The sequence below is a fragment of the Labrus bergylta genome, chromosome 11, assembly GCF_963930695.1.
Source record: "Labrus bergylta chromosome 11, fLabBer1.1, whole genome shotgun sequence".
NCBI lineage: Eukaryota > Metazoa > Chordata > Actinopteri > Labriformes > Labridae > Labrus > Labrus bergylta.
Window position 1 is genome coordinate 14631514 of NC_089205.1, and position 12109 is coordinate 14643622.

Sequence of the window (12109 nt, forward strand, 5' to 3'; positions counted from 1 at the left end):
ACAAGTGTTTGTCATCACCTGTGCTGGATTGAGCTGCCTTAGGTATCTAAAGGAGTAGTAAAGACTCCGAGTGAGGTGGAAAGGGAGGAAGCAGAGCATGAACGTTCCCAGCACAATGATGATCATCTTCACTGATTTCTGCTTGGAGCGATTAGCCGACAGACCCCCTCTCTCGCTATCAGGTCCCCCATCAGAGCCCCAGCCTGGCTCCAGAAGTTTCCGCACCATAAGGCCATTGCATACCATCACCACCATGAAGGGCAGGGCAAACATGAGAACTGATATGATCGAACTGTACACCAGGAAGTCATCAAAAAGCTCTGGGCTTGTGGTGTCGTAGCAGACCCGCCCAGTGTCCCGAGCCCTGGTAAAGGAGAAAGCAGATCACAGTTGTTCAGATTGTTTAATGATACTGCTGACATGTTTGGCATCGACCCACAGGAAAGGAGATAGGGTCGATGAAAGAAAGTCATAAACTGTAATGGGTTAAATAGTAGATTGTCTGTTCATTTAAGTGAGTCTCATTAGAGCCCACTAAGATAAGGCGCCTGGAAGAATTGGTCTGCCACAAAAATCAATAGTCAAAAGATGAACAGAGTACAATGAATTGATTAAGCTTTGAATTAAAGGACAAAGAAAGCAAGTGATTCAGTGAAAGAAAGAAAGTTTAAGAAAAGTAAAACAGAAAGAAAGAGAAAAGGAAGTTGTACTTTTTTTAATCACCTGATTCTTGAGAAGTATAGAATAGGCGCCTGGCAGCAAAAAACAATGGCCCACACTGCCACAGATACCAGTCTGGCCCGACGCGCACTGACCCAGCTCATGGAGCGGACTGGGTAGCAGATACCAATGAAGCGATGTAGGCTGATACAGCACAGGAAGAGGATAGAACCTGCCAAAATAAAAGAAATGTATTGACATCCTTTTTCATATCATGTTTAGACATCCTTATCTTAAAATAAATGTTAGAATATTTTGGATCAGTACACATTTGAGAGTAAAGTATTTTCTTAATCAGTGGTGTGTCTTTATAAGTATTAATATATATAAGCAATATATCTTGTGTTGTGTCATATCACAATGTTTCATTGAGCTGACGTAAAGTCAGATACATCTTGTTTTAAATTCAGAACGAATAGGCCTGCATATTGTTGGCTAGAGTGTCATGATTTAGTATTTTCATTTAGTTTTTCATTTTGTGTATTTCAGAGTTTAGATTTCCTTTGTCTCATTCTTCTCTGGTGTTGCTTGTTTCCCTTGTGTGTTTCTTTTTCTTAATGTTTCCTAGTTTAGTGTTTCCTGTTTTATTTAGTAATTTCTCTTCCTTGTGTTTCTCTAAGTTCTAGTGTGTATTTTTATTGTTACATTCTTGAGAGTTCTGTGTGTCTTTAGTGTTTCCTGTTTTATTTTGTAGTTCTTGTCCCCACTCTTTCTTCCTGCCTCTGTGTGTTTTCCTTCAGTTTTGATTGCGCTCTACACCTGTATCTTTTGTCTCACCTGGGTTTGATTGCCCCTTGTATTTAGTCAGTGGTCCTTTCTGAAAAGCCACAGTTCAGTATGCAGTGCAGACTTTACAGTAGGGGTTTCAGTAGACTGAGCCCTTGTGGTCATTCAGTGGTCATTTTTCGGGTCCACGTTATGAGTTTCTTCCCTTAATGTCAGTTCATTGTCAGACGTCTACCTACCTGTTTGTATGTGCTTTGCAAAATCTGCTGTTGCATTTGGGGATTTTCTTTGAATATTTAATTAAGTACGTTTTGTTTCCCTTTTGCCTTTTGGTTGAATACATATTTTTTGTTGGACTGCAATTGGGTCCTCTACCTTTTTTTTGTTGGAATTCCACACTTGATGTAGAGGGTGTCATGTCATGCCAATAGTGTCTTGCAGCATAGCCAAATGTAGTGTACCAAAATGCATCATGCTACAGCACTCAACATTGTAGCTTACAGTGTAGCATGGTGTTGTGGTGTGTACCATATTGTTAGTTAGTCTTGTGTATCTTACAGTGTGCGCCGTGTTTTGTTAAATATTCTAATATCTATGTATTATATCATTTGGTGTTGTAATTTACAACAGATCATAATAGACATATTATAAGATAGGCCTACTTTCTTGTTGTTGAATGCCGTACTGCCATTATTGTAACATACAGTTTATAAATCTGCGTTTTGTTGCTGTATTCGATTCTAGGACTGTACCGTATAAGTTGGCGTAAAAAAGGAAGCGTATGAGCTTGCACAATGGTTCAGTGAAGGGCCAGTCGTTCTCGTCTGCGTAGTAATAGACAAGGAAGGGCAAGGTGAAGATGTAGAGCGTGTCGCACATCGTCAGGTTGAACATGTAGATGGTGGAGGGCTTCCAGCGCTTAGTGCGGAACACAATCACAAACAAGGCTGTCGCGTTCAGTGCCAGGCCAATAACAAAGACCAGGGCATAGCTGACAGGAAGGAGGATATATTTAAAGTCCTCGTTGAATTTGCAGTAGAAGGCGCTGTAATTGCTGTGGTTGGTGGCCATCTTGGTTGTGAGAACACCTGTGAAAAAGATACACAGAGAGGAAAAAATGATGACCACCAAAAAGGTTATTACAACACAGAAACGGACTGTGTTAGAACACAGCAAACGGGCATGACTCGGAGGATGTTCCTATAGTCACTTACTTTGACTTGCCTCAGCTTGATATCCAATGTGAAACATAATTGACCAGCCCATTTTGCAATCACAATCCAGTTTATAACTTGAGTCATCCAATTTAAAGTCAATGTGCTAGTACAGAGTAAGTCCATCTAAAACAGATTTTTCTTTAATGGCCCTTGTCTTGCTGAGTGGATGGTTGAGTAAATGAGAAAATAATATTAAGATTTAGAGAGAAGAAAAGAGGACTCTTAAATGGTCACATTAAAGCGCCACATGTAATTCTAAATCCTGTTTTCTTATTGAGTAAAAGAACATATAGATGCATGTATAATGAAGGGTAATACTGTTCCACCACCTCACCAAACAAGGTTAACTTCATACACTAATTCGACATTACTGCACCATAGATAAGTAGATATATTTATTGGTCTAACAATCATCGAATATCCATTTTTCCAACACTATAAAGAATCTTTGCTGCAAATGATTCAGATAAAGACTTTAGGGTCAACAAGATTTTTAAACAAGTTTACTTTTTTTTGGTGTTTTTAACCAGGGACACAGAGTTCATTCTTGTACTTTTAAATTCCAAGTTTACCAAAGGCTCCTGGCTGTGAGAGAGAGAGACAGAGGAATACCTTTTTAACTCAAACCAGACCTCATTTTAAAACTATGCTTCTTTACTCTCTGCCATGACTGCTGTGTTTTTGTTTCACTTAACCTTGGTCTCTCTCTCTCTCTCTCCACTTTTGTCTTTCACTACAAATATGTCTGTTTTTTGTGACAAACTCAAGTTCAAACCAGTCCTGTAAAGCCACGTGAGTCTGTTAAACTCACATAGAAATAACAATGCATGCACACTTACTTGTTTCTCAGTTGCTTTAAGCTACAGCGCTCTCCTTTTTCTACAACTTTATTTCTTACTCACTCTGCCTGGACCCTTTAAGCCCACCTTCTTTTCTCTTCAAAACAGCTGCAGGTTTTCTTAAACAGACAACAGGTGGTCTCTTTTGTGGTCTCCTCAAATTCTTTGACCTGCTGTTTACATGCCATACCAAGTCAGAGCAACAGGATGACCTTTATACAAATATCCCAAAAAGTAAACTAGTTTGATCCCTGTTCCCATAAGATAAAACACCTACAATGTGAAATGACTCAAACGGCGGTGCTGGTAGGCTACTGGTTTGAGCATGCACCCCATGTACGAAGGCTGTGTCCCACAAGGTGGGTGGCTAAGGTTCGAATCCAACTTGTGGCTCCTTTCCCGCATGTGAATCGCTGCTCTCTCTCTACTGTCCTTTCTCTAAAATAAAGACATAAATAAACTTTAAAAACAAGAAAATACTCACAGTGTACTTTTCTCTGTCAGGCCTGTGTTCACCGTGTGTAATTTTTCCTCATTCTCATGAGTAGATATAGTGTGTATCTGGTTGTGTTGTTTGAGGCTGAATGAGAACAGTAACTTAGATACTTGAGAGAGTTAAAAAACAACAACCTGCAGAGGCGTGTGCCTGTCTAACAAGTTGTAGCCTGTATGCAGCAGCGCGCCAACAGTTGGCCCCGGAGGCTGTTGGTCTTTCAGTCAAAAGGACAGTAATCCGGACAAAACTGTCAACATCTTCAACTGTTCAAATATTTGTTTTCTGATGTTTACTAAACAAACCAATTTTCAGGCTGAAAAACAACAAAAACAAAAAGAATTTATCAAATTAAATTAAGACAATCCATTTTTTGGACCATGATGTAATTTGGCCTCCCAAGTTTCATTTATGAAAAGGGTTATTTGACAGGGGACATGGACAACACATCTGTTGAGCCAGACTATGAAACTATTTTACGTGTGTGGTTGCTGGACAGGTAGATCTTTAAAACATACATTACAAATACAAACAATGAAAAGGAAAACAAACTTCACAAACGGTATACCACATAAAAACAACACACCTAACTCCCTAATTAACAACATACATTTTATTTGTTTTTAAACTCAGCTCAAAGCAAAAAAAAAATATTGAAAGCAAGGCAATCTCATATTTCATACAGTGTCCGTTGAAATGTTGAGTTTTAAACACCATTACCTGTGACTTCACACCCCTCAGACTAATATGCTAAGTGGGTTTCTGAACTAATAATCTACTCATTCTTCTACCTTCTGTTGAAGTGTTTGACTGCTTTCACTGTAGAAATCCTACCTTGATATGGCCAAAACTTGTAGATAGTCCTAAGCCAAACCACAAGAGAAATCAAAAACCCAAAGCATCCTGGCAGCCATTTCCCCCCGTTCCACTGGAAGAGAGCTTAATGCGCGGGTGTTAGGAGATGTGTTTGGTTTCTCTAAAATGTGACTTGGTGTTTGTGTGTATGTGTTTGAATAAGTGTGTGTTAGTTTGGAAGAAAAGGTGAGAAAGGGAACTTAATGTTTTACCTGCTCCAGAAACTTGGTGTATTAATCATTACTTTGCCCTGAGCCTTAACCTTGGCCATGGCACGTAGGAGGCCTGAAGTATAACACTGGTTCTTCCAGCGCTTTAATTTTTTATGTATTTATTTAGTTTGAAGTCTTTCTATGTTTAGCCAAAAGTAATGTTTCAAAATACAGTACTATTTTTTCAACAATCGTTTCTTATTGTAACTCTTTGTTACCTTGCTGACTATATCAATCTGCTTAAAAGTTTTGGCATCAGTGATGTGAGCGAAAGTATTTCCGGACATTATTTCCTGCATTTCTACCCATCAGTATCAAGTAAGTCTTGGCTGTGAGAGGTCTGGACAATTATGTTTTAATTCTACTCAGAAAACCCTGGAAACTGGGGCTGCACAATGGAATGGTGAGGGGTGATGCAAATTTCACAAGAAAGGAAATTTCAATCACATACTTGAAGTCCTGCAGCCAAACCTCATGTAAGGTAAAGAATGTAGGCATCATCTGCAAAATGTATGTTCATTCCCAAAGCTAACTTTTGATGCTATAAACTGTCCATGCATTCCTTTTACTATAGTGAATACCAACAGAAAAACACTGCAGGGGATTTTGGCACATCTTTTTTTTTGGGCGCTACCAACACGTTTAGCTGTGTTACTCATTCCACGAATGCACAATCCTTACAAGTCATACCTTGTTGTAAAGGTGACTAATCAGGCTTTCCAACAATGTAAAATAATAATTATAAAACAGTTAGTATTACTAAAGGGGCAAAATAAGTGAATGAAATAATAAATTTGAGGAGTTTATATATATAAAATGACCTCTTCATGAGATAAGAAAACCAGCTCTGTTTCCATGTTCATGACTATGTGTCTTTCAGCTGGTCCAAGACACTTGAGCTTAAGGAGGATACTTTTCTGAATAGATAAAGGCACACTTGATTGGTTAGCTTATCAAAAAACAAAAACAAATTAAAAGTACCAAATTAACAGATGGATGTGGTACAATATTTCCCTCTGACATGTTGTGGAATAGGTGAAAAAAAATGCGTCAACCTTATTTTATAACGAAAATAAGCCTGCTTGTATCTTTTGATCATACTTGAGCAAAACACTTCCAACATATTCAGGCTGCGCAAATGTCCACAGACACTTTATCAAACCAGGTGCTACATCTTCACCCTCCACTGTGTATTCCTTGAATGTTTCACTCAGCACCGCTTTGCACCCAATTCAAACGAACCCAATGACCCCACTTTATTAACTGTCTGATACAAGGTAGACTTTTGAAGTAGGCTACACTGTCCACTAAACAATGGCGCAGAATACAATAGTAAAAACAACACTATAATTACGGCTATGGTGTATAGCCTTATTATTATTATAAATACATAAAATTACGACTTGCATTGTTGTTATTATGGGTTGCATCTGAAAGACAAGCTTGATTTTTTTTAAAGATAATTGTTTGCAAAAAAAACAACAACAACAACAACAACAACAAGAAAACAAGTGTCTAGATGTGAATCTTTTTCGATCTTTCTTTATCTTTTTTTTTTTTTTTCTTCTCCAAGATACAGTTTCCCTACAGTACCACTCGGTCCTAGTCGGCTATACGATCGATTATTCTTCGATCGACTGCGGATTCTTGTTGCTATGCAGGTCTGCGGGACGCACAGCCTCATCCTGTCAGTGTCAGGGCTTTTTTTTTTTTTTTCTTCTTCCCTGCTTTGAAATAACCACGATGCTCAAAAAAAAAAAAAAAAAAGAATTAAAATCACATTACGTTATTCCGTCATTTGAAAAACACCTACAAACAAATGTTGATCGTGGTAAAGAAATGTAGAACACACACACAAAAAAAAAAAAACAGGACGGCTTTCTTCTACCAGGGTTTATTATTATTATTATTATTATTGCAAACCAGATGCTATGTCATTCTGCGCCACTTTGGGGAGCTATTGGACTGAGTTCCTGAAGGGGATCCCCCGTCAATGCCTCTCTCCCCCCCTCCCATCCCTCTTCCCCTCTGCTTTTCTTCTCCGCCTGTCTGTCCTCCTGCTTCTTCTTCACAACACAGTACAGTACCAGCAGCCCCTCTTAGTAGAGGCAGCAACCAACACAAGTGCTCTCAGTGTCTCCTCGCTTCTTCAGTTTTTTTTTCTCTCTCTCTATAAACCAGCTATTTATCATCATCATGGCCGCCGGAGTACAAATTTAAACAACTGTCCTTTCCTCCCTGTCGTCTCGATGGGGAATCTTGTGTGAGGGGAAACAAATATTTGCCCCCCCAACCTCCCCACCACCCCCCCCCCCCCCAACACTTATTTGGATTTCCTCTTCTGGAATTACAATACATCTCATAAAGGGGGAAAATACCATTCATGTCAATACTCCGACATGCAGCCACCGCCGAGGAAGGTGAGTGATTTCCAGAGTCCGTTATGTTTTTGTTTTTTTAACAGACAATAGCAAGAGTAACCTTAGCTGTGGATGTTGAGTTTCATTAACCACACGTAAAAGGGGGTCAATGCTGCAGGTTAACGACATTAAAAGGGGGGTAGAAAAAGACCCTTTTGTAGCTAATGTTAGCAGCGTTTGCTAGCTAGGTTAGTCGGTAACCTAGTGACATTAATATGCGTCTTATAACAGCGTTAGCTCCTGGGGGCTAACATGAAACCACAGAGCATTTTTATTTAATTTGTGATAGTGTGGTTTTCTTTTAATTCGTTATTTAGTAGCAATAACTTTAACTGAAAAACAAATAAACAGCCACATTTTTTTTTTTTTTGCACCTTACTGTTCTGTAGAATCAAGGTTAAGCATCAGTTGTTTGAGTGGTAATTTAAAACGTGGTTAAAAAATAAATAAATGTGACAGCTGTCGTCGAAACAGCACAACAAAAACTGTCATTTTTCACCATGCTGTGGTCTTCTTGTTTCTAGGGAAGCCCCTTTAGTTTGACTAGGGTCACATCATTTCATTAAACACTGCGCTGACAAAAGCCAAACACACACACACATGCTTACACACACACACACACACACACACACACACACACACACACCACACTGAGTGATCATATCTAGTAGGCCTACTCACTTACTAAATCTGTAAGAAAAGTCCAAAGTCACCTACAGTAACATATGCACTGTATGTGAGGGAGTGTGTATATGCATGTGTTGATGCTGTCTTTCCTTTGCTTTCAACAAATGTGTGTGTGTGTGTGTGTGTGTGTGTCCTGAAATAGATGCATGAGAGCCAATTAACCGGCTGTGAACCTCTGCACAGTTTTCTCTTAATTACCACATATTCCCCCAGTGCCATTTATGCTCTTGGTTTCTACACACACACACTGGCCCTTAACATGTCATATCATGTCTCTAAAACACAGACACATTCATCACTGACTCTGCACAGAGACCGTCTCGATGGATATCTTGAACCTCTGCGTGTGATCAAGTGCACCATTACGGCTGTGTTCACTTTGTTTGACCTAATTGGTCAGCTGTCAGTCCCTTTTCGCGTCCAATTTTCTGTGAAATACTTACAGGAATAAAAGAGAATTAGTAAAAACAAAAAATACTGATGTTACTCTCTGCCAATGTGGCTGGCACACTTACACTCAGCCTCCAGCACCACAGCCAGAGTGTTACCAGTATTTGGCTGTGAGATACTAATAATTTCACTCCCAGTGCGACACATACAGGCCCTTAAGCGTTTTGTCTGTGTCTCAGCACATCTGCTGAAAGATTGAGTTTGTTTGTGTCTCATGCACTGGCTTTATGTGGCGTCAATTAAAGATGGCTGCAAATAAAAGTGGCAGAAGTTATTACAAAGCTACAAAACCATCTATCTATCTATCTATCTATCTATCTATCTATCTATCTATCTATCTATCTATCTATATCTCTATCTATCTATCTATCTATCTATCTATATCTCTATCTATCTATCTATCTAAACATTTAAAGTACTCTAATATGAGAGTTTACTCCAAACTGCCACTGTTGTGAGCTACGGTTAGCAGCAGCTCGCAGTCTCTCAAAGCCTGAGCATAGGAGAAAACCATGACACTTTTTTTTTGCCATGCAGTGGCTTTATTGAGTGATTTTAATGGTTTGGTCGCTTATTCCGTTGTATATGAAGGGTATAGGAGACCTCTTCAGATAGCCTTTTGAAAGTTGTGAACGATGAACTCTTACAGGAAGCCTGAAAACAAGCTGTGCTCCAGAAACAAACTAGTGGTTGCTGATCTTACAGCCCTCCTACAGCGACTCGGAGACGATGAACTCTTAAGGGTCATGTAGAGATTGGATTTGTAAAGTACAGAGCCTACCATGCTGTAACACAATCATGCTCTGTAAACATTGACAGAGCTGACCATATAACCCAGTCTTAATAGCTGTTTTTTTTTTAGCTGATCTTCATACAGGTGGGGATTCATCAGGTGTAGTGTTTATGTTTGCCTTTAACAGGTGTGACTCTCAGTGGTCTAGACCTTCCTGCTGCATCAGCTACCACTACACCATCGGAGCTCTTTTCCTTTTACATGACCTTTGATATTCTTTTATATTGCTTTGACCTTGCCTCATTATTAACACCACCGTATTGCGTTGACTGATGCTTTCACCCGTCTTCTTCTCACCGACTTCCTCTCTTCCATCCTCAGTGTCGCCCTCTCTATATCCCTCCCTCTTCATATTTCCCCTCCTCTCTTTTCATGCATTTTGTCTCCCCGTCTCTCTGTCACCCTTTGCCCTTCCATTTTGCGCCCTCTCTCCCTGAGGTTTCGGGATAAGTGATAGACGGCGTAGTCGAGTGAAGACGTTTTTTTTCCCTGATAATGTAATGAACCACTCCCTCCTTATCTTCAAAGACACAGCACATGAAAGAAAGGAAATCTGCAGTTTGTGTTGGTATTTCTGTGCCAGTCTGCTCTGTGTGTGTGTGTGTGTGTGTGTGTGTGTGTGTGTGTGTGTGTGTGTGTGTGTGTGTGTGCTACGTTGTTGATTGTTTTGTCTAGAACAGCCATGAATTTACCCACTGTTGCTCTGGTGAATAGCTGATGGAATACGACCGACAATACACAAAGACCATCACAGTGACTTTGGCGAGAGTGTGTGTGTGTGTATAGTGTGTATAGTGTGTGTGGTTGTGTGGTTGTGTGGTGCTTGGGGTGAACTCTAGCTTTGTTTACTGTTTGTATAAGACTGTGTGAATCACTGCAGGTTATAGCCCCTACTCTAAGCACAGATTGATTATTTTGTAAGATGACATGATTAGCATCTTTTCTTACACAAATGGAGTGTGTCTGTTTCTTCGTGCTTTTATTGGCTGCACAGTGTCTCCTCACCTCTGACTGCAAAGAGCATTCTCCAGAATCCCTGTCAATGCCCTGACACTGAATGTCACAGTGATGGCTATTACATCAGAGAGAGTGTGTTCCTTTGATAAACAGATGACAAGTGATTGGCAGGTGAATTGATTGATGGGGGTTCAATTATTTGTTTGTTTCCGTGGTTTTGTATGTTGAAGCCATGCTTAAGAAGGGGAAATTTATGAACGTAAATCTCAGCCCCGGATTGGAATTAAATGAAAGATATTGTGCATTTCATTTACCTGAGAACCTAGATTTTAAGGCTGGGAATGACGTTACACCCGAGTTAACCACGTTCCAGTTGCAAATCTGACAAGCAACATGGACGCCTCCAGGAGTACCTTTGTTTTGTTAGATAATACCTCACGATAACAACACGCCACGTAATAGTTGTGCGTGTAAAAACGACATGCCACGATGATAGAGCTTGCAAGATACTTTCGGGTGCACTGATTTAAATGCACAAAAAGAGAAACAAGCTGCTATTAAGCACAATAGTTACAGTTAAATGTTACCGTTTATGCAAGTGACAGCCATGATGGCTTTTGACTCGGACTACTGAAGTTGCTTCGATTTTCCAAGTTGGAATCCCGACTTCAGGGTGGCGTTCCTGGTGACGTATCAGACCAGCAACTTGGAATTTACGGACTACAGAGATCAAATGGAATGCACCATAAGATGATTTTTATTATCATATTTCATATATTTGAACTTTAGACCATTTGTTGGATGACAAATATTACATTTGAAAATGTCACCTTGGGCTCTTAGAACTTGTTAAAGCCCAAGGTCGGTATTTTTTAAATTGTGTAGAGACCTTCCAAAGGTAAATAAGTTCTTAAGGTCACTGTCCTACTGGATAATATCACTGTATTTTAAGCACTTTTGTGTGGACTTTGGTTATTTCATGCACCATTTAACCTGACAACATAAGGCCACTAAGTATACTTACTGGACTCTTCAACAAGGATGAGGCATATTTTATGCACTTTAGTCTCATATCTGATTATTGATACCATGAATACTGATCACAGCTGACTGATAAACAAATGACAAATCCTTTCCTTGACTTGTCTTTTTGCTTCATCCAGGTCAAAGTGACCCAGGAGCTGAAAAATACACACACAGAGCAGATGACAAGACTGCACTTTAAACACCAGACTGAATGTGACCTGCTGGAAGACATGAGGTAAGAACACTTATCATAACCTATACACACACATTATAATGCTGTTTTTAGCCACAGCATGAAAACAAAGAACGCTCACAGAGAATTTTAAATCTAGACGTTTTTTGCCAACTTTGGTTTGCACACCATGGAACTGGATTAGGGATAGAGAAGGGATTTTTGAGACTGATACAGAGCTTAGAGGGTAAAACATAAACTGTTTATCAATATTGCGGTGGATAAAATGTGTTTGTGTGAGCTGGAATGAAAATAGAGCCCTTCTGTGTAGAATTTTCTAAACTCCTTTGCACTGCTTTGACTTTGCAAAAGTTCCCAGAAAGCTGCTTTTCTATACAAATAACTTTCCGAAGAATATTTACTTCGTGATGTCGAGCAATTCCGATGCAGGTCATCATCTACTCAGCTGTGATGTTCTGCCTCTGAGAGTAGGAAAAACATTGCAATCAAATCTAGTTCTGATGGACAAACTGTGTGACCAT

General features: G+C 39.6%; 2 protein-coding genes across 5 annotated transcripts in view; one reads left to right on the forward strand and one right to left on the reverse strand.

The window, feature by feature from the left end:
* LOC109980088 (P2Y purinoceptor 2-like) overlaps nucleotides 1-4146 on the reverse strand; it is a 5495-nt gene extending 1349 nt beyond the window's left edge. Inside the window, exons 1-4 of one of the 2 annotated variants that reach the window (XM_065960585.1) lie at nucleotides 3987-4146; nucleotides 2199-2534; nucleotides 724-892; nucleotides 19-364 (exon numbers count right to left, since the gene is read on the reverse strand). In XM_065960585.1, the coding sequence (XP_065816657.1) occupies nucleotides 19-364; nucleotides 724-892; nucleotides 2199-2517 (834 nt within the window). In that variant the 5' untranslated portion in view covers nucleotides 2518-2534; nucleotides 3987-4146. Of the gene's footprint in view, nucleotides 1-18; nucleotides 365-723; nucleotides 893-2198; nucleotides 2535-3502; nucleotides 3966-3986 lie in introns of those variants that run through there. The other variant, XM_065960586.1, reaches the window with a different exon arrangement.
* Nucleotides 4147-7086: 2940 nt separating this feature from the next.
* LOC109988476 (F-BAR and double SH3 domains protein 2) overlaps nucleotides 7087-12109 on the forward strand; it is a 60772-nt gene continuing 55749 nt past the window's right edge. For 2 of the 3 annotated variants that reach the window (XM_020639976.3, XM_020639977.3), the window contains exons 1-2: nucleotides 7087-7482; nucleotides 11533-11630. In XM_020639976.3, the coding sequence (XP_020495632.1) occupies nucleotides 7462-7482; nucleotides 11533-11630 (119 nt within the window). In that variant the 5' untranslated portion in view covers nucleotides 7087-7461. The remainder of the gene's footprint in view (nucleotides 7483-11532; nucleotides 11631-12109) is intronic. The other variant, XM_020639978.3, reaches the window with a different exon arrangement.